General features: G+C 39.6%; 1 protein-coding gene across 3 annotated transcripts in view; it reads left to right on the forward strand.

Moving 5' to 3' along the window:
* TOM1L2 (target of myb1 like 2 membrane trafficking protein) overlaps nt 1-18,621 on the forward strand; it is a 152,265-nt gene that overhangs the window by 76,494 nt on the left and 57,150 nt on the right. For all 3 annotated transcript variants that reach the window (XM_020967301.2, XM_020967302.2, XM_020967303.2), the window contains exons 5-7: nt 8,906-9,040; nt 11,060-11,218; nt 16,301-16,417. In XM_020967301.2, coding sequence (XP_020822960.1) covers nt 8,906-9,040; nt 11,060-11,218; nt 16,301-16,417 — 411 coding nt within the window. The remainder of the gene's footprint in view (nt 1-8,905; nt 9,041-11,059; nt 11,219-16,300; nt 16,418-18,621) is intronic.

The raw sequence follows: 18,621 nt of genomic DNA on the forward strand, positions 1-18,621 counted from the left end.
TCTCGATTATGGGAGATAATTTCCCTAACCTCCCATCCCCGCCTCCACCCCCAGTGTTTTTCTCTTCCCCTCCCTTTCCATTTTTCTTTCAGTATTATCAAGACATAACAGAACCACTCCTAGACCTTTTGTATAATTAGATTTCCTCTTTGACCTCTGATGATGATAGGGTTCAGAAGGGACACATGTAAAATCTCCCCATATTAGAATGTAAGTATTTTATCCTTGCTTAGTCCCTTACAGTTGTTTATTCATGTTTACCTTTTTATGTTTTCCTTAACTCCTGTGTTTGAACTTCAGAATTTCGATGCAGTTCTGGCTTCTTCATCAGAAAGAACTGGAAGTCTTCTGTTTCATTAAAGATCTAGTTCAGGGGTGGGGAACCTGCAGCTTGAAGCCACATGTGGCCCTCTAGGCTCTTTGACTGAATCTAGACTTCATAGAACAAATCCTCTTAGTAAAAGGATTTGTTCTGTAAAACTTAGACTCAGTCAAAAGGCCATATCCAGGGACCTAGAAGGCCACATGTATCTACCCCTGGTCTAGTTACTCCCTTGTAGAATTATACTCAGGAAGCTAGGTGATGCAGTGACAGGCCTGGAATTAGGAAGATTTATCTTCCCGAGTTCAGATCTGGCCTCAGACACTTACTAGTTGTGTGACCCTCGGCAAGTCACTTAATCCTGTTTGCCTCAACCTCCTCATCTGTAAAATGAGCTAGAGAAGGAAATGGCAAACCACTCCAATATCTCTGCGAAGAAAATTCCAGAGGGGTCACAAAGAGTTGCACATGACTGTAAAATGACTGATCGACAAAAAGAATTATAATCAGTTTTGCTGAGTAAGTTATTCTTGAGTGTAAATATCCTTTGCCTTTTGGAAAAATGTTATATTCCAAAGTTTTATTCTTTATAGTGGTAACTGCTAAATTGTGTATGATCCTGACTTTCCTCAGTACTTGTTTTTCCTTTGACCTGCAAGCCCTGGATATTGGTCATAATGTTCTTGGGAGTTTTCATTTGAGGGGTTCTTTCAGGAAGTGACTAGTGAATTCTTTCTATTTGCATTCTGGTTCTAAGAAATCTGGGCAGTTTTCTTCTTAGATTTCTTGATTATTTTATTTTATTTTTAGGCAACTGTGATTAAGTGACTTGCCCGGGGTCACACAGCTAGTAAGTGTCCAGTGTTTGGTCTGAGGCCAGTTTTGAATTCAGGTCCAACTAACTTCAGGGTCAGTGCTGTATCCACTGCGCCACCTAGCAGTCCCCAATTTATCTTGAAATATAATATCTAGGCTCTTTTAGCAGTTATGGCTTTCAGATAATCCAATGCTTCTTAAGCTTTCTCTTCTTGATCTTTATTCCAGGTCAGTTTTTGATATGAGATATCTTAGATTTTCTTCTTTTTCCAATTTTTTTTACTTTTTTAAGTATTTCTTTTTGTCTCATAGAGCCATTGACTTCTATTTGGTCCATTCTAATTTTTAAGAAGTTTGTTGCTTGGGCAGTGTTTTATACTTCTTTTGCCAAGCTGTTAATCCTCTTTCCAGTTCTTTCTTCCATAGCTCTTGATTTTTTTTTCTTCCATTTTTTTCCTTCTGGTGTTTTCATTTCATTTATAAAAATACCTTAAAACTCTTGCTTTACCTCTTCCAGGAATTCTAACAAATTTGTGCCCAAGCTGTTTTTCTTTGAGGCTTTACTTATAGATGTTTTGTGGTCTTTTCTGGGTTTGTGTCTTGAGAGTCCCTTTCCCAATCATAGCTTTCTATGGTGGGATTATTTTTGTTTGCTCATTCTTCCAACCTACTTCCTGACATGGAGCCTTAGGTTGGAGCCAAGTTCTGCTCACTTGTGGAGGAAAAATTTCGGTTGGTCCTGCTGCTGCTTTTCTAGGGTGTTGAGTATTGTGTTATTCTTTGTTCTGAAGTACAGCTCAGGCTGGGGACCTGCAAGCTTTCAGTGCTACCACAGTGGTCTGACCCAGAGCAAAGTCTGATGCTGCCCCTCTGGTCTGAGCAAATGCCTCACCTAAGTTTAAATCTAAGTGACATGCTTATGGGCTTGCTCATTCTGAAGTCTGAGTCATCTGCTTTTGGACTCAGCAAGTTTGAGTCATCTGCTTTTGGACTCAGCCACTATCAGCCACCTGGAAAACTGCTGTTTCAAAGCAACAGAACAGTACGTTTCCCTTTGGTAAGGGATTCCTTCCCTGGTTATTCTTCTACAGGTTTCAGGATGGTTTAGAAGCTGGAACTGAGACACCCCCTACCCCCCAGTCTACTCTTGGGGTCCAAGTCACACAACAGCTGCTTACTTCTGAATTTGTTCCTTGCTTGGTACTCATTCTAGGGCTCATGACCCCAAGACACATGTCTTGCCTCGTTTCTGCTCTGGATCTGTGACTTTTGGATAGTGAATGACACAGCTGCCATGCTGCACTCAGTAGAAGTTTAGGTCCCTCTGTGATGGATCTGGGACCTCTTCTTGCCCTGGTACATAACCTTTCCCTGTGCTGGAATGCATCCTATGTGTGCTCTTGGCCAGACCTATCCCCAGTGTCCATAGACCTCTTTATCTGTCTCCCTATGCTGACTTTGACTGGAAAAATTACTCACTGACCTTTTCTTGGATTTCCTGAAGAAATGGGGAATCTTTCTTGAGAGAGGTGGTGGCAGCTTGCTATTCCTCTTCCTGTTATTCCGACGTCTTGGCTCCTCTAACCTACTCGTGGTTTCACTTTTGACCTTTATGCCAGTTATTCCCAGATCTATATATCTAGCTTGATTCTCTCCTAATTTCCAATCCTGTTGTGTATTTCCACATGAACATCCCATGAGAACTTCATAGTCGACATGTCCAAGACTGAACTCACCCCCAAAACCTGCCCATTGTTCCAACTTTCCTATTTCTTGCTGTTGTTGGGCACCTCCGTCTTACTAGTCACCCAAGCTTGAAACTTCAAGAGTCATCTTTAACTTTTCCTCTACCTCATTCTCTTATTTAGTTAGTTGCCAGATCTTCTTCATTTAACCTCCACATCTCTTGCATCTGTTACCTTGTCTCTACTCACATGGCCTACTTTAGATCCTCATCACTTCTTACCTAGACAATTTTTAGTAGTCTCCTAGCTGGTTTCCCAACTTTTACTTTTACTCTTTCCATCCTTCACACATCTGCCAAAATAATCTTCTTAGTACAGAGATCAGCTCTTGTCATTCTCCGACTCAGAAATAGTGTTGCCTTTGGATAAAATATAAACTCAGCCTGGCATGCCAGGCCCTCTACACTTTTGCTCCTGCCTATCTTTTCAGCCTTTTTTCCACATTCCCTTTCTCACACTCATTGTTCCATCCAATCTAGACTGTTAGTTCCATCTCCATAAATTTTCTTACAGTGCTTTATCTGGCATATCTCCTCCCCAACATATGCACATACACACACCCATCCTCTCTAATATCACGGCCCCTCAGTTGAATGGAAACTCTTTGAGAGCAATTTTACTTCTTTCCCAGTACCTAAAATAGTTTGGTGGATAGGAGGATTTGTTTAATGATTGAATACATTTACCTTTTTTTTTTCATTAGACGCTGTGTCTTCCAACTCTTTCAATACTCTGTTACTACTTACAGGAAGAAAAAAGGAACATTGTGTGCAAGAACCTAGAGAAATTTACTGAGGCTTCTAGTCTCCTAACATAAACAGAATGAAATGGCCTTGAGTTGCTACTTGGTTCATACCACAATGACTTTCACTCTCCTAAATAACATAGTCATTAGGGAAGGCAGGCTGCCAGAGCTATCTGCCATTTCCTAGGGTTTGTACTTAGAGTGCTGAAATATGACCTGGTTTCTTTAAGTGTAAAAATTATTCAACAAGCATTTATTAGGCACCAACTCTGTACCAGGAACTCTGTTGCAGTCTTGTGACATAGAAACAAAAATGTTTTCAAGGTGCTTACATTGTATGGGGGAGACAGCAGGGTAGGTAGGTAGGTAGGTAGAATAAATACCAATAGTTTAGGGAGGGAGGGTGCTAGTTATTGAGGGGATTGTGAAAGGCTTTCTGTGGAAGGTAGTTCTTGAGCTGAGTCTTGAAATAAGAGGTTTTCCCAAGGTGTCACTGAGGGAGTGCATTCCAGGCATCGAGGGATGGCCAGTACAAAGATGTAGTGCTGTGTGTGAAGAATCAGAAGCATAATTTGCCTGTACTGTAGAGTTTAGGAAGGAGAGTAACATATCATGAGAATGAAGAGCTAGGGAATGATCTGGTCATACCTACACTTAAGAAAAATCATTTTGGCAGCTGTGGATTCAAGTGGAGACAGACACGTGGCTAGGAGACCAATTAGGCCACTGCAGTTAGTCCAGGTAAGAGGTAAATGAGGGCCTGAACAAAAACAGTTGCTGTGTCAGTATTGTGAAAGGGATAGATGGAAGAAATGTTGTGGAAGTAGAAATGGAAAGATATGAAAACTATATTATTTCACATTGAATAATTGGCAACAGGCACTAAAAACTGAGGGGACCAGGAATGGCCTTCTGCAGAAGATACTTGAGCTGAGTGTCGAAGGAAAGCAGGGACTCCAGATGGTGGGAGGGAGGAGAGGAAAATCATGGATATTCAGAATCTTTGAGAAATTGATCTTGACATTGTCCCAAGGAGATACTGCATAAATATCATTTCTGGATTTCTTCCGGTTGTGCATTTCTGTACCCTATCCCAACTTTAATCTTTCTCCTGTACTACCACAGCTTTCCTGCCAGTCAGTTAGGGAAGAAGAAAAGCTTTGTAATTCTTTGAACTGAGAGTCCCTGCTGTGATCAGATAGTCCACAGCATTCAACTTGTCAGAGGAATATGTACCTGGCAAACCGAATTAGTATCTAACTGAGAGCTTGAGGTGTGAAGAAAAGAACTAAAATTATTCTCTCAACCCCCCTCCCCATCCTGATTGCTCTCATGGCTGATCTAAATACAGCTTTGGCCTGTAGTGGAAAGGAGAAGAGGTGGTTGGAAGAGGTCCTGTGCAACATTTTGTGTCCACTTCAAAATGACTGGGGACAGGGAAGAGGTAGAGATAAGAGCGCAGGGTTTGAAGTAAATTCCAGAAGATCTATAATATCTCTCTTCCTGTACCTATAAATAGGATGTCAGGATGGAGCTGACTGGTCCTTAAAGAATTTTTATCCTAGAGAAAGTAACATATACTTAGTTGGATATGTTTATGTGGTCTCTCCTGTTAGAATGTGATTAGAATGTGAGGGCATGGCTTGTTTCTGTATTCTCTTTGTATATCCAGCACCTAGCATAGTGCCTGATATGTAATTGATTGATTGATTGATTCAGTAGTAGGTAAGAGAAGGTAAGTTGGTCCCACTTGTGAAGTGAGGGTATCCTAGCCACTACCCCCCCCCCAAATGTATTAAAGCAGCCTTTCTGGTGTTATAGAAGCCTTCATGGTGAACAAGGACAGATCCCCCTTCAATCCTCAATGAAGACTAAAAATAATAGCTAGCATTTATCTACATTTGTCTACAGTGTGCCAGGTACTGTGCTAAGTGTTTTACTAATATTACCTCATTTCATCCTCACAACAACCCTGGAAAGAAGATGCTATTCTTCTCTTATTCCCATTTTTTATTCTCGTATTCCTGTAGTATTTTTTCCATATTATTCCCATTTTACAGTTGAGAGAACTGAGGTGAACAGATTTGTCCAAGGTCACACATCTAGTAAATATCTATGGTCAGATTTTAACTTAGCCACTAACTATACAACTAAATAATTGCTCAAAGACTAGAATTAAGCTTAGAAGTTGCTTTGATGAACAGACTTTAAATTTCCGATTATATATATTAAATAAGTGGGTCAAGTAAATGCACAGAAATAGTTTTGGGTTGGGGTTTTTTTGGGGGGGTGGTTTGGTAGTAAATGAGATGTGTCGATTGTAATTAAAGAGTCTTTTTGGAAACTGACCTTTTCATCCCTGATGGCTCCAGTGTTTGGAGATAGGGTTTCTCCTGGTGCAATAGGATTGGTTGGAATTCAGTACCTGATCCAGGGAGGCAATTAAATGAGTCTGGCAGCAGAGGTTACAAATGCAAACATTTTCTGGGAAAGTGGATACAGCCTCCGCTGAGTATGTGGCTTACATGGGATAATATACAAATAGATTTTTCTGTTCCTCTATTGGCCCTTTGTAAGCCATCTAGCTAACTTTGTCATGAAATGTGCTACAAATCCTGAAGAGTAAAACTAGTTTTCAAGATCAGTGGAAAATATAGGGAGGTGTAAAAGTGAGGAGATAATTCTATCTTTTTCTTATAGTATTACTCAGTAAAAAGAATGCTTATTTTTTATTTTCATGAAGCACTTATTTCTTATGATAGACTTGGGATACTTTTCTAGATGTGTATGTGTTTACATGAAAAGCCCTGAAGTTGGGAGTCAAGAAACCTGATCTTCAGTCCTAGCTCTGCCACAGATTAGCTATATGTCCTTTCATCTCTCTGGGCCTCAATTTCCTTATTTATCAAATGAGGGACTTGGACTAAATGATCTCTAAGATTCCTTTTTGTGTTAACAGCCTATAATCTAGAGGTGAAAGACCTTAACTTGAAACCTAGTCTTTTACATGTTACATGTCATAAACCTATTTCTCTGTCCATTTTACTCAGTTTACCAGTTGCCTTATATGTCATTTTAAATACCGTAGATGAAGGGGCAGCTAGGTGGAGCAGTGGATAGAGCACCGGCCCTGAAATCAGGAGGACCTGAGTTCAAATCCAGCCTCAGACACATAACACTTAACTAGCTGTGTGACCCTGGGCAAGTCACTTAACCCCATTGCCTAGCCAATACATACATACATACATACATACATACATACATACATACATATATACATACATACATACATACACAAATACCATAGATGAGAATACCAAATGAAAGAAGAGTGTAAGAATGCATATGAATCAAAGCTGTGGAGTACTCACTGTAGCTCATACAGTGCCCTTATAGCAAGGCATTCTCTTCCTGTTCTTTCAATTATACATCCTAGTGCATTATTATTTGGGGAATGTCCTCATTATAGGATACACAGCAGTACTTATGTGTTACTTGTCTATATCTGCTCTACAGAAATATTATATTTTCTGTTTTGTTCCCACTAATGCTATTGCAAACCCAGCTCACTAGCTTAGATTTTAGCAGGGCTAGCTGGAGAGGAACAGATTTAAATTTTACTAGTTCTGTCTGCATTCCAAAACTGTAGCATGTTGACCTAAAAAGGAGAACTGGGGAGTCCATAAACTTTTCCCTCAAAAAAGTTATGCCTTTTGTTTTTACATCAGCCTGTCAGCAAGCATTTATTAGGTGCCTGCTCTGTGCCTGCCACTGTACTAGGCATTGGGAATATACAAAACCAAAAACAGAAACAGTATCTGCCCTCTGGGAGCTTACATTCTATCAAGGGAGACTATATATGCATATATATACATATGCAAGGTAATTGCATTACCAGCTGGAATGATCAGGAAAAGCTTCGTGTAAAAGGTGACAGTTTGAAAGAAACCAGGGCTTCTTAAAGACAAGTGAAGAGATGGGGGCAGGTAGGTGGTGCAGTGGATAGAGCACTGGCCCTGGAGTCAGGAGGACCTGAGTTCAAATCCAGCCTCAGACACTTGACACTTACTAGCTGTGTGACCCTGGGCAAGTCACTTAACCCTGATTGCCTTACCAAAAAACAACCAAAAAAAAAAAAAGAGCAGATCGTACGTTTCAGGCATGAGAGATAGTTTGTACAAAGGTATGGAGGCTGGAAATAAAAATGTGTGAGAACAACAACAAGCAGGTCAATTTGGGTAAATTGTAGATGATGTACAATGATGGAAATGGTGTATAATAAGTTTGAAAAAGTTAAGTTGGAGCCAATTTGTGACGGGCTTTACCTACCAAACAGAGGAGTTTGTGTTTGATCCTAAAAATAGCAGGGAGGTAATAATTTCATTTCTGTATATATATCCCTACCCACCCAACAAGGCTTCCCGTGTAATAAAGAGGAAGGAAAAAAGAAAGAAAAAGACGAACTTAGTGAAAAACAGCTAGTGCATCAGCTGCATATGACAATACGTGCGTTAAAAAGTTCACATCCATCATGCCCCGTCTCTGAGATGAGGGGAAATCAGGGCTTTTTTCTCAACTCTTCTTCAGGATCTAGCCTGATCATTAGAATTCCACAGCATTTAGTGTTGGTTTTTTTTCCCCCTTTCTATTTACATTGTTGTAGTCATACATATGTTGTTTCCCTGGTTCTGCTTGCTTCGTTTTGCCGATTTTCCCATTTCTCAAAATTCCTCATATTTATATTTATAACCTCTGATAACACAGTAATAAATAGTCCATTGTATTCTTGTACTACTATTTGTTTAGCTATTTCCCAATCAGTGAGCACATACATTGTTTCTTTTTTTGCTTCCAGAGAAATTGCTGTAAATATTATTTTGGAATGTATTAGACTTTTCTATCTTTAACTACCTTGAAGTAATATGTGCCTAGCAGTGGAATCTCTGGGTCAAAGGTTATGAATACTTTAGTCACTCTTTTTAGCATAATTCCAAATTGCTTTTCAGAATGGTTGGATAGTTCACAGCCCCACAGTGTGCCTGTCTTTCCATGCCCCACCCCCCCTTGACTATTCCCCTCTGTTTTGGTTTTTACCAGTTCTCTGGATGTAAGGTGAAACTTCTAAATTCTTTTAATTTGCATTTCTCTCAGTGATTCTGAGCAGTCTTTCCATATGGTTGTTAATAGTTTGCAATTCTTCTGGTTCTGTAGATTTTTAACTTTGGCAGACTTTTTAAGTAAACTGTCATGAAAGATTTCTTGTCTCATTTTTCTTAGGCTTGGGCTGATGCATTTCGGAGTAGTCCTGATCTCACTGGAGTGGTGCATATTTATGAAGAACTGAAAAGAAAAGGGATTGAATTTCCCATGGCAGACTTAGACGCCCTGTCTCCAATACATACACCACAGCGGGTAAGCAACAGTATGGCATTCTCCAGGAAGACTCAGTAAAGAATTGGATAACCTTCCACCAACCTTCTGTTGCTCCTTCTTAATTATTAAACTTCAGAACACACTTTTTCAAAGTTTGTAGGGTATTTATTTTTTAAGAACAATAAGGAATATATAAAATGAGGCAGCTGGTTGGTGATTTAAAAGCTTGTAGAATGTCCTTTACCTTCAGAAGATTTTAATACCAAGCCTAGAAAGATCCAATTGCTGTATCATTTTAATGTCAAGTTCTCATGAAGATGCTTGCTTACTTAGACTCATCACATAAGCCTCATTAGTATCTACCTTTGAGAAATCTGATTAGAGTTTGAGAGATTCAATTATCTCTCCCTCTGAGAGTCACCTTCAGTCTTGGGGGATACAGGGGGATGGAGATTACTGATAATTTTGCAGAGTAGCAAAGAGCTACATTTTTTCCTGCCACTGCAAATCAAGTGAGTCATGCTTTTTTTTTTCTTTTTTTGAGCAACAATATTCAAAGTGAATCCAAGCAAACCATTCATTCCAGTCGGCTTGGGAGCCACAACTTTAAAACATGTAGTTCAAGGAAAAAAACTTAGAGGTCTCCCCCAGAAAGTTTTTATAAAGCTAGCAGTCATGATCATGATGCTGTGCTTATAGGAGTTGAAAGCACATAGATTTCTTTATTCATATTATCAAAGAAATTTGAGGTTGGGGGCATCATATATTCTCCCTGTTTTACAGAAAGAGAGAGGACTAAAGGTTAAGAGATTTGTTTGAGAACACACCAAAGGTGGAGCTTGAGACTAGAACTCATGTCCTAACCCCCAGTCTAATATGGTTTACTAGACCAATAAGATGTGATTACATAGAATGGAATGAGGTCTTTTTTTGTACCTGCCTATATTATGCCAACCCTTTGACCTCCATTTATGAAATACTGTGCTGGTAGCAGCAGTATGATAGAGTTGATAGCGTCCTGGGCCAGACTTGGGTTCAGATGCAGACTCAGATCTTAATTAGCTATATTGTTCATGGACAAGTAACTTAGCTTCTCAGAATCCCAGCTCCTCATCTAAAAATAAGGACAATACTTTTAGTATATACCTCACAGGATTGTTGTTAAGAAAGTGCTTTGCTAATCTCAAACTGCTGTATAAATTTTTATCATAAGAATGGGAGTCTTGACAGTCAATGAGTTAATGTACAAGAAATGACTTGAGATGCTCAAAGGGAGTTGTGCTTTTCAAAACATTGTACTCATTATGTTTGAGATTTGTATTATACAAACTACTTTCTGTGCTTTGTGGTTTAAGCATAACTGCTTTGCTCTTCTAATAAAGACACAAAGCAGTGTTGTTGTGCCAGTGGTTACAAAGAATATTCTGTAATTATATAATTACCATTTATATTATTCTCTTTGTAAAGGCCAAAATATAGTAAGTTATCATACTGTGTAAGAATCCATGATGAATGAAACTAAATGCTCTGAAAGAATCATGATAATGGAGGAGGTGCTTTCCCCCATTCTTTGCAAAGTTGGGGGACTATGGGTGTAGAACAATGCATATAATGTTCTGTTTTTTGATGTGTTAGTTTTGATGAGCATTTTTTAAAAAATTCTTTGTTATAAGGGAAAACCCTCTGGGACAGGGCAAGGGAGAGATATGTTGGCAAATCAAAGTAATATAAAAACAACGATGATAATAAATATTTTTAAAGTCTATGATTAATAATACTTAGTGTCATCAGCCTCCTATCTAAAATGCTAGATATTCATTATAACCACAGTCATAATTCCCTTGAAGAGCTTAAAGTGTCTTCAGGGCAATTTTATTTCTTCTCACAACATTCGGGATTACAAAATCAGAGTCAAATTGAAGCTAGAGCCATGGTAGTCGGATTGCCAGTCTTTCTGCCCCTCCTCAGGCATCTGGGATGTTATTCAGGGTGGGATAGTTCAGGTGTATTCATCTAAACAGTTTAAATGCATGGAGGATTTTGTTATTGGTGTGACAGAGCATCCCTGAAGTGGATCCAGCAGCGACTATGCATAGGTCTCAATCGCAGCAAAGAATGAGCTCCACATCCTCTTCTGCACCTCCTCCTACGCCATACACAGCTCCTCAGGCCCCATCTTTGAATGTGACTGGGCCAATCACCGCCAACTCAGAACAGGTATCTTTTAACTTGGAGTCTATTAGCAAGGTAACTTACTTTGCCACACTTTTTGTACAATCTAACCTGGTAATGACCTAAACCGGGGTTTATCAGAAAAGTTTAGGAGGATATCTATTTTTAAAAATTTGGAGGATTTACAATGGTAAATTTGAGAATTGAACTAGAGTAAAAAATGATGACTCTATCTAAACTTTTATATATTTTTAAAAAATATTCATTCAAAGTTTTATCTTCATCTTAAGAACTTATACAGGAAAACTCCAAAAAACTAGAATCCTAGAGAAAAAAGTTTTCTAGTCATGTAAGTGGTTAACTCAGGGTTAATTTGAAGCCCTTTTTGGTTTCAACCCTTCTTACAGGAAATCTTTCTCAAATGTATTTTTGTAGCTTTCCTGCCTTACTAAATATAATGATTATTATTTAATCTTAGTTTGATTAAGGATCCTGCAGGGACTAACGATTATCATTCTGAAAATCAATTCTTATTGTATAGGACTGTAGATTTTGTTTTAAAAGCTTAGTTTGAATGTGGAATGATCTGAGAACATACCTTGGAAGTTGTTTTAATAACAGTACTCTTGAGGTCATTTTATTATCTTGTGACTTTCCTATTTCTCCTTAAAACAAGAGCAGAAAAAAATTCAACGCAGGCTAACATTGCATTGGCTTCTTTTGACAACCATATCCCACTATTGATATACGGAGTTTTGCAGTCCACCCCCAGATCTTTTTCAAGTTGACTCCTATCTAGCCAAGTTTCTAACATAGCATGAACTTTATTTTCTGGACCTGCGTGTAAAACTTTATATTTATCCCTATTACTTTTTGGTTAAAATTATGAATTGTTGCTACCCTTTAAAAAGAATTACAGATGGAGACTTTGGAAATTCTTTCCCTAGAAATGTTAAAAAATAAAATGGAATTCCATTTGAATTTGATTTCAGCATAGTTCTGATTAAGGTACTGGCCGAAAATAGATTATCTCTCAAGATTTCTTGCAGAACTAAGATTTTATGTTGCAGATACTAAGCAATTGCTACTGTGTTCGAGATGCTGTAGTAGATGCAGATGCAGAAACACACAACAGGTGGTCCCTGACCTCAGTGAACTACTTGGGGACGTAACAAACAGACAAACATGAAATATAGGACGATATATGTTAAGTACCAATATTAGAATAAGTTCAGAGAAGGAAGAGATCAATATGGGCTTGAGTAATCAGAGAATGCTTAATGCAGGACGCATGACTTGAGCTGAGTTTGTATTGGCTCATTCAACCAAACTTTCTCCTTCAGCCCATCCCATGTCTTCCACTCTCTCACCAACAATTGTTTTCATTCCCAGCTTTGTTAGTGTGATGCAACACGCTAAGAAGGAACAGGGGGTGCCAAATGGAGTGTAGGACTTCGAGTCAGAAAGGCTTGTGTTCTAACCCTACCTTGGACACTTAGTTTTTACCATGAGCAAATGGCTTAACTTCCCAGAGTATCAGTTTTCTTATCTGAAAGGTGGATGTAATATCTGTAATATCTATCTCACAGGTTTGTTTTGAGGTTCAAATGAGATATTGTTTGTAAAATATTTTGAAAACTTTAAGGTGTTAAATAAATTTAGTTATTATTGTTATTATTTAATTTCACAAGCTACTTTACTAGAATCCCCTGCCTTTCTTAACTTCAAACATTCACAGACTTTGAACCTTCACCCCTAGTAACCTGTACCATCAGATTTCTTTGTACCTATTCCAGGGCTACTGAGTATAAATGGATAAATTCACCAAATGGAGCTTTCTTCACCTACTATAGATTTTCTGTTGCACAACCTTAGCCACTTCCTGGATGCTGCTTGCATCTCTGCCTTTATTGACCATCTGCTCTTTTTCCCTTCAGCATCAGTATTCCTTCTCTTTTCTCCTTTCTTTCCTATTTCCACATTTATACCCAATGCCATCTTCCCACTTGACAACATTAAGAACCTGTCTAACGTTAGTTCCTTCAGCTTCCTTCCTCATTCCTCAGAAAATCTCAGTAGCAGCATCTACTTTTTTCCCTTTTCCCTCTGATCACATGGGCTAATTCTTCTATTGATTTCATTTATCTCATTCCCTTCTAGCTCCTCCAGAACTTTCCTCTAACAGTCATCTCTCTATTAGTCATATTTATTCTCTCCCTTGCCACTGGTTTCCTCTGCTTACAAACCCGTTTTTGTCTTCCCAGTCCTATAAAAGCTCCTCCTTAACCCTTCTAGGCCATTTAGGCCCTGTCATCCATTTCATCCCTTTCACAGCCAAGTTCTTTGGGAAAAGTTGTCTTTATCCATTCTTCTGCTTTTAACCAATCTGTCTTCTCTTCCCACCACTCTACCAGAATGATTTCTTCACAAGTCATTAATGATCTCTTAACTGCCAAATCCATTGTCCTTTTTCCAGACTTTTTCTTCCTTGACCTCTGCAGCTTCTGATACTGTTGTTCATTTCTCTCACCACTTTCTCTTTTGGCTTCAGAATTTGTAATACCACCCACTGTTAGCTCTCCTCTTTCTTTTCCAACCACTCCTTCACTGGCCCTTCAAAGAGCTTCCCGACTCCTCATTGTAGGCATTTCTTTCCATCAGGCCTGTCCTTGTCAGTCTTCTTTCAGGATGCCTTTTCCCCTGCAGTCTCTTTCACTTCCACTGCTTAAGCTATCCCCTTTCTATACTGATCTATAAGGATGACTCTCATGTCTATGTCTCCAGCCTTTGACTTCTCTTTTGAGCTCTGGACCCATATCCCCATGAGCTCCATTCCTTCAGGATGTCACTGTCTGGATGTCCTACCAGTTCTTCAAATTTCATGTCTAAAACCACGCTCACTATCTTTCCCCTGAACTTGCTCACTCTGTAGACTTCACCATTTTTGTTGCTGGTACCGTTGCTGCTCCAGTGTTTGTACCCTTGAGGTTATTTTTTTTACCACCCTCTCATATACAATTAGTTACCAAGTCTTCGTGATTGCACCTCAATAAAATGTCATTAATATGTCTCTCCTCCTTTTTCCTCCCACTGTAATCACTCTCATGCAGGTCGTCATTACCAGTTGACTCCTTACAGGTCTTACTGTCTCCACTCCCTCTACTCTGTCCTTGATACTGCTGCCCGAATAATCTTTCGCTTGCACGGATCTGTTCTTCTATTTTAAAATTTTTATTGGTTCTCTGTTGCCTACCTAGTGCAGTTTAGGTTCCTTTTCCTGGCTTTCAGGGTACTCCAAAATCCAACAATACACTTCTTTTCCCCACTGTATTTCATATTATTAGTTTCTTTGTTATCTGCACTCCAGTCACACTAGTTTTATATCTTGTCCTCCTGATATGCCATGCTATCTAACATGTTTTTTGACCTTCTGGTATTTTAGTAATTCTTACCCTCTTCTGTGTCCCTGGAATTCACACTGATTTCCCAGTCAGGGATGCCTTATCAGCAGACATCATTTTAGGAATGAATGATGGCCTAGCTTATTACGGTGGCTCATAATAATTTATTATGTGATGTAGCCCCTCAGTCAGCTGATATGAGGTGGAGGGAATCTATAACTTAGGTTCTAGATTTTCTACTATCTACCATTCATATTATGAGTTATTTGACTTCTCACCTAAGTAGTTTGTGGCAGAGAAATGCCCTTCAGCAGTTTTCTTCTATCATTAGTAATCATTTTTTCTATGTGATGAATACCTAAGCAAGCTCCTTTATGATGCAAACTGTGGAAATATGGAAGCCTTCTGTGGCCTTCGTGTGTGTCAGAAAGATTTTGGAGAAGGGTAAGCAGAGAGTTGCCAGGATCATTAAAGGACTAAGACATTGAATTGTGACAGAAGACACAGAGGAAAAAACTTTTGCAGCAATATAGGCTTTGGCAACAGGAAAAATTAAGGTATTTATTTCAGTTCTCAGGTTTTTATGAGCAGGTTTCGATCACTTCCACATAGTTGGCTGAGCAAATTCCAAGGATTTCTTTCCACGAGGTAGTTTCCAAGGCTAGCAGATTACTGCTATCTTAACCTTCCTTCCTTCTTTTTCTCTCCCTCTCTCCCTCTCCCTTGCCTCCCTCTCTCTCTCTCTCTCCATCTCCTTTTCCCCTCTCTCTCCCTCTTTCCTTTCTCTTCTTCCTTTTCCTCTCTCTCCTCTTTCCCTTTTCCTCTTCCTCTCTTTCCCTACCCCCTCCCTTTTCCTTGCTTTTTTTTTTTGTGAAGCAGTTGGGGTTAAGTGACTTGCCCAGGGTCGCACAGCTAGTTAGTGTCATGTTTCTGAAGCCAAATTTGAACTCAAGTCCACCTGACTCCAAGGTCAGAGCTCTATCTGCTGTGCCATTTAGCTGCCCTCCTTGTCTTCTTTCTCTGTCTTTCTTTTCCACTTCTTTCTCCCTCTTCTCCGTCCCCCCATTCCTCTCCTCCCCTAGAAGAGTGCTGAAAGGGCTGATTACCTTACTAAATAAATACTCTCTCAGTTCTTGCCGCCTAGGAATTTGTAATCTCTGTCCCTAGTGCAGTACTACATGCAAATAGGCATTTTAAATACTGTTTGATAAGTCTTCTCTGAAGTAGTGCTGCCTCATTAGTGACACCTTTGTGTCTCACTAAACTGCCAAAGATGCCACCTCTTCTTGCAAACATGCATTCTAGCATAGGAGGAAAAATAGAGCAAAAGAGCCTCTTCTCGCACAGTTTACAGTGACTACAACAGTGTCAATGGAAAGAATAATAAAACAAACCCAAACACTATATAATTATAGTGACCAAGTTTTGCCCTGAGAATTGTTGACAAAAACATTCCCTTCATTGCAGAGTTTGGGGACTTTGAGTATGGAATGTTGCATATACCGTTGATATAGTTGATGGGTTGGCTGGTTTTGTTAAGTTCATTTTTTTCTGTTTCTTTTTTAATTTTTATTCCAAAGGAAGACTTGCTGGTAGGTGAGAAGGGAAGGGAGATATTCAGAAACAAATGTAACATTTTTGAAAGGCATTAAGGAAAAAAACCAATTCTTTTAGTTTATCTACTAATTTATCGCTCTTCCCCACCCTTACCTTTGGCTTATAACAGATTGCCAGGCTGCGGAGTGAACTTGATGTTGTCCGAGGAAACACGAAAGTCATGTCTGAGATGTTAACAGAGATGGTTCCTGGGCAAGAAGACTCCTCCGACCTTGAGCTGCTACAGGTAAGAGACTCATTCCTCCATGAGGTATGCCCAAATTCTGGTATAGGCATCTCTGTGATGTGCCTTGTGTATAGTAAGCGCTTAATAAGGATTGAATTGAATTGAAAACTCAACTGGACTGCTGACTAAAAAGATATCTTCTGACAAATTATTAAATACTTATTTTCTTGCTACAGTCCGAAAGATAGCAGTTGGGGGGTTTTAGTGCATGCTTTTAAATGGGCTTGAATTTGATTTAGTTTGACTCCAGTTTCTGATTTTCTCAAATAGTGCTAGATCTAATCCCTAATATCTCACTTATGTGCAGAGTTGGTGTCCCGAGGATAGATTAAACCTTTAAGAAAGAGGATAATGCAGACATATAACACTCACTAGCTGTGTGACTCTGGGCAAGTCACTTAACCCCAATTGCCTCACCCAAAAGAAAAGGGGAGGGGGGATAATGGTAAAGCGATGGTAGGATCTGCTGTGGTCCCCAACCTTTTTGTGAAGAGGGCTTTTCATTTTTTCTTTTTAATTGTTTTTATTTATTTCATTAAATATTTCCCAATTACATGTAAACAATTAAAAAATCACTTTTTAAAATTTTGCATTCCTGATTCTCTCCCTCCCTTCTCCACCCCCTCCCCCTTGAGAAGGCAAGCAATTTGATTTTGTCATGCAAAACATATTCCCGTATTAGCCATGTTGCAAAAGAAAACACAAACCAAATTTTTAAAATGCAGAAATTTTTAAAAAGTGTACTTCAGTCTACATTGAGTTCATCAGTTCTCTCTGGAGATAGCACTTTTCATCATGGGTCCAGGCTTCTAATTTTTTTTGGAGACCTTGAGATGACTAGGCGTGGGGACAGACCACAGTGACCCTGAATTGGCCAGTGCTGCACTCTCAGCCATGTTAGAGGTCTCCAGAAACTGTAAAGAGAGGTCTGTGCTAGAAAGAGGTCCATGCCAGAGGCAGCCTCCTTGGAGAGCTACTGATTAGGAGCTTTCATGTTATTTGTTACACTTCGTTATTTGTTCTAGAATAGCCAGGGTCAGATCTGGATCCACTGAGTTAGGAGGCTTCAAAATTTGTTGGGAAAAGGTCTAACCTTAGTCCATTTCCTTGTTCATACCCAGGATAGCATCTTGTTAATGATATATTAGGAGCACACAAGAGAAAATCGAGGCAGCTAGGTGGCCAGTGAATAGAGCACTAGATGTGGACTCAGGAAGACCTGAATTCAGATCCACTCTCAGATACTTTCGAGCTTGGGAAAGTCACTTGACCTCATTTTTCCTCAGTTTCCTCATCTGTAAAATGAGGATAATAGTAGCACCTACCTCCCAGGGTTGTTGTGAGGATAAAATGAGACAATATTTGTAAAGTGCTTTAGAAACCTCAAAACACTATATGAATGCTAGCTAGTTATTTGTAAAAAGAAAATGTCAGTGATTTTAGTTGGAGGATAGTCAGTTTAAACAAATGGCAGTGAGAAAGAAGGAAGGATGAAACAGCTTGATGAAATAGTGTGAGAGCCTCACATCTCGACCGTGGCCACTGCTACTTTTGCCAGATGGACAGAGGTCTAATTTATTACAGATTCTGGGGCACTTCTGGCCAAGCGACCATTGCCCATGCCAAAGGCTCTTACCTGATGGTAAGTAGAGCTCGGTCTTTTCCCAGCTAGCCTTCTCAGTAGCGCTCCCTTGTGTAAGAGTCAGCACTGCATTTCAGACTTTTCCCAGAACATCCAGGGAAGAGGAAACAATGGCCCTTGTCATCAGAGAGCTTTCTCTGGGAGAAAAAAGTGCTAAACAGGCCTCCCCAGATCCTGGCTCTTTCTCAGTTGGCCCCTGCAGGGAGACCAGGCCTGCTTCATAGTAGAAAATCTGCCAGTCTGTGTCCCAGAGGCCATCCCTGTTGTATTACTTCAGTGGCTCTCTGTCTTCTGCACAAGGTGGTTCTCTTCTATCATCCTCCTTTCACAGGTGAGGTTTCTTCAGACATTTCTATTAAAATGGACTAGGATGTGAGGTCAGCTCAGAAACCAAGTTCGCTTCTCACAACAACTTGTGTTTCTCAGTCCTGGCATTCTTACTGACAAAGGGCGATTTTTCAGTGAATGACATAGTTACAGGCAGCCTGGGTTGAGCTGAATGATGTCTCCTTGCGATTTAGTGGACCTAAACAACAGGGGTGTCCGTGTGTGTGTGTGCATG

Source organism: Phascolarctos cinereus, unplaced genomic scaffold, assembly GCF_003287225.1.
Source record: "Phascolarctos cinereus isolate Bilbo 61053 unplaced genomic scaffold, phaCin_HiC Scaffold_4;HRSCAF=312, whole genome shotgun sequence".
Lineage (NCBI taxonomy): Eukaryota > Metazoa > Chordata > Mammalia > Diprotodontia > Phascolarctidae > Phascolarctos > Phascolarctos cinereus.